General features: G+C 47.2%; 1 protein-coding gene across 1 annotated transcript in view; it reads right to left on the bottom strand.

The window, feature by feature from the left end:
• FGF9 (fibroblast growth factor 9) overlaps positions 1–1,003 on the bottom strand; it is a 30,442-nt gene extending 29,439 nt beyond the window's left edge. The window contains exon 1 of the mRNA XM_009890619.1: positions 176–1,003. Within this exon, the coding sequence (XP_009888921.1) occupies positions 176–452 (277 nt within the window). The 5' untranslated portion in view covers positions 453–1,003. The remainder of the gene's footprint in view (positions 1–175) is intronic.
• Between the last annotated feature and the right edge of the window lie 621 nt (positions 1,004–1,624).

Raw genomic sequence — 1,624 nt, forward strand, 5'->3', positions numbered from 1 at the left:
GCCGCTTGTGTACATCTGCAATCCCGGACACGTTCATTTATTATTTTTTTTCCCCTCGGCGGATCAGCCATCAGCACAAACCCCCCTCCCCGCATCCCCCCCGCCGTCCCCCCGCCCGCAGTTCTGCCCCATTATTTCATCACATGACCACTAAAGGGTTAAGGATAATACCTACCAAATCTGCTGTGGTCTTGCCTGGTTCCCTGGATAGTACCATTGGGGAAGATTTCTAAATGAAATCCAGTCCTGCAGTATAGCTGCCTCCGCCTGAGGATCCCCTTTAAATGGTCCAAGTCCGTGACCGCAGGCCCCCTGGGTAGCCCACCTGCCTCAGACTGACCCAGGTGGTCACTTAACAAAACCGGACTATCCACCGGCAAAACGGGCACATTCCCAAAGGGTACTGCATCCTGCACACCGAAATAGTTCCCAACTTCACCTAAGGGAGCCATCAGAAGATTCTGCTTTTAGAGAATAAGAATAAACAATAATGATGGTGCCAAACCCAGGAGATATAAGATTAGGTATATTCCACTCCTCTCCCCTCCCTAGCGCAGTTACAGAGAAAATGTTCTTTCTTCAATCCATTAAATGCATAAATAAAAGTAATATTCTGTTTTGACTGGTACAGGTTCAAGGTCAAACCAGTTAGTCTACGAAACCACCACTTTATACTCACACACTGACATATTTATAAACATATAGATGTGTATATCTATATAAATGCATATATCCCCAGCTCTTAGCAAGCAATACGGTCTTCAGCCCATCCAACTGTAATAAAGAAAAAAATCCGTAGTTTCTCCATTTGGTTTAAGATAAGAATGACCATAGCAACTTAAATACCTAGGCGTTATAGGGATTTTTTTTTTTTAAGATGCACAGGCTACGTCAGGATTTATGGATTCTGACTCCAGAAAGGCATGCGCTGTTTTTACTCTATAACAGACTGCATACATCAGCATGAATCCCGCAAAGGGGGAGGGGGGAAATCTCACGTTGTTGGCTGAGATCAATCCAAAAAAAAAAAAAAAGGAAAAAAGAAAAAGGAAAAAAAAAAACTTTTGACGTCCAAATCTATTATCCAGAATTCTCAGGAGGCTCAGCAGATGTCCACTGGTTTAGGATTATTGACGATCCACAAGCAAAGCAGCAACATACAAGTGCTTGTGCCTTTCTTGGCTGGCTCGAAACAGGTGTTGCTTCTGCAGGGCTCCCTGTGAAATGTTGTACTCCAGCACTGAGCTGCAGCTCTTGACTGTGGATCTCCATCCAGCACGCAGAGTGGCGCAGGAAGAGGCATTGGGCTGGGTTTAAGGTAGTCCTGATTGCCGCTGGAAGGATTCTCCGCGGTCCTAGCGCTCAGCCCTACCTGCTGCAATACAGAGCCGCTTCCAGCGCTCGGCGCGGCGCGGAGCGGCTCTTTGCTGCTCTGCGGCAGCGCGCTGCACGCAGGCAAATAAATAAATAAGTGGGCGAAACTTTGGGGGAGGGAGGGGAAAAAAAAAAAAAAAAAAAAAAGAAAAAAAAAAAAAAAAGCGGCGCGATGCTAAATATACCGGGCCCGCCCGCTGCGGGAAGCGGGCTGCTCGGGAGATGCCCGCATAGCCCGAGCGTGTCCCCC

The sequence above is a fragment of the Charadrius vociferus genome, unplaced genomic scaffold (assembly GCF_000708025.1).
Source record: "Charadrius vociferus isolate BGI_N301 unplaced genomic scaffold, ASM70802v2 scaffold278, whole genome shotgun sequence".
Classification (NCBI taxonomy): Eukaryota; Metazoa; Chordata; class Aves; order Charadriiformes; family Charadriidae; genus Charadrius; species Charadrius vociferus.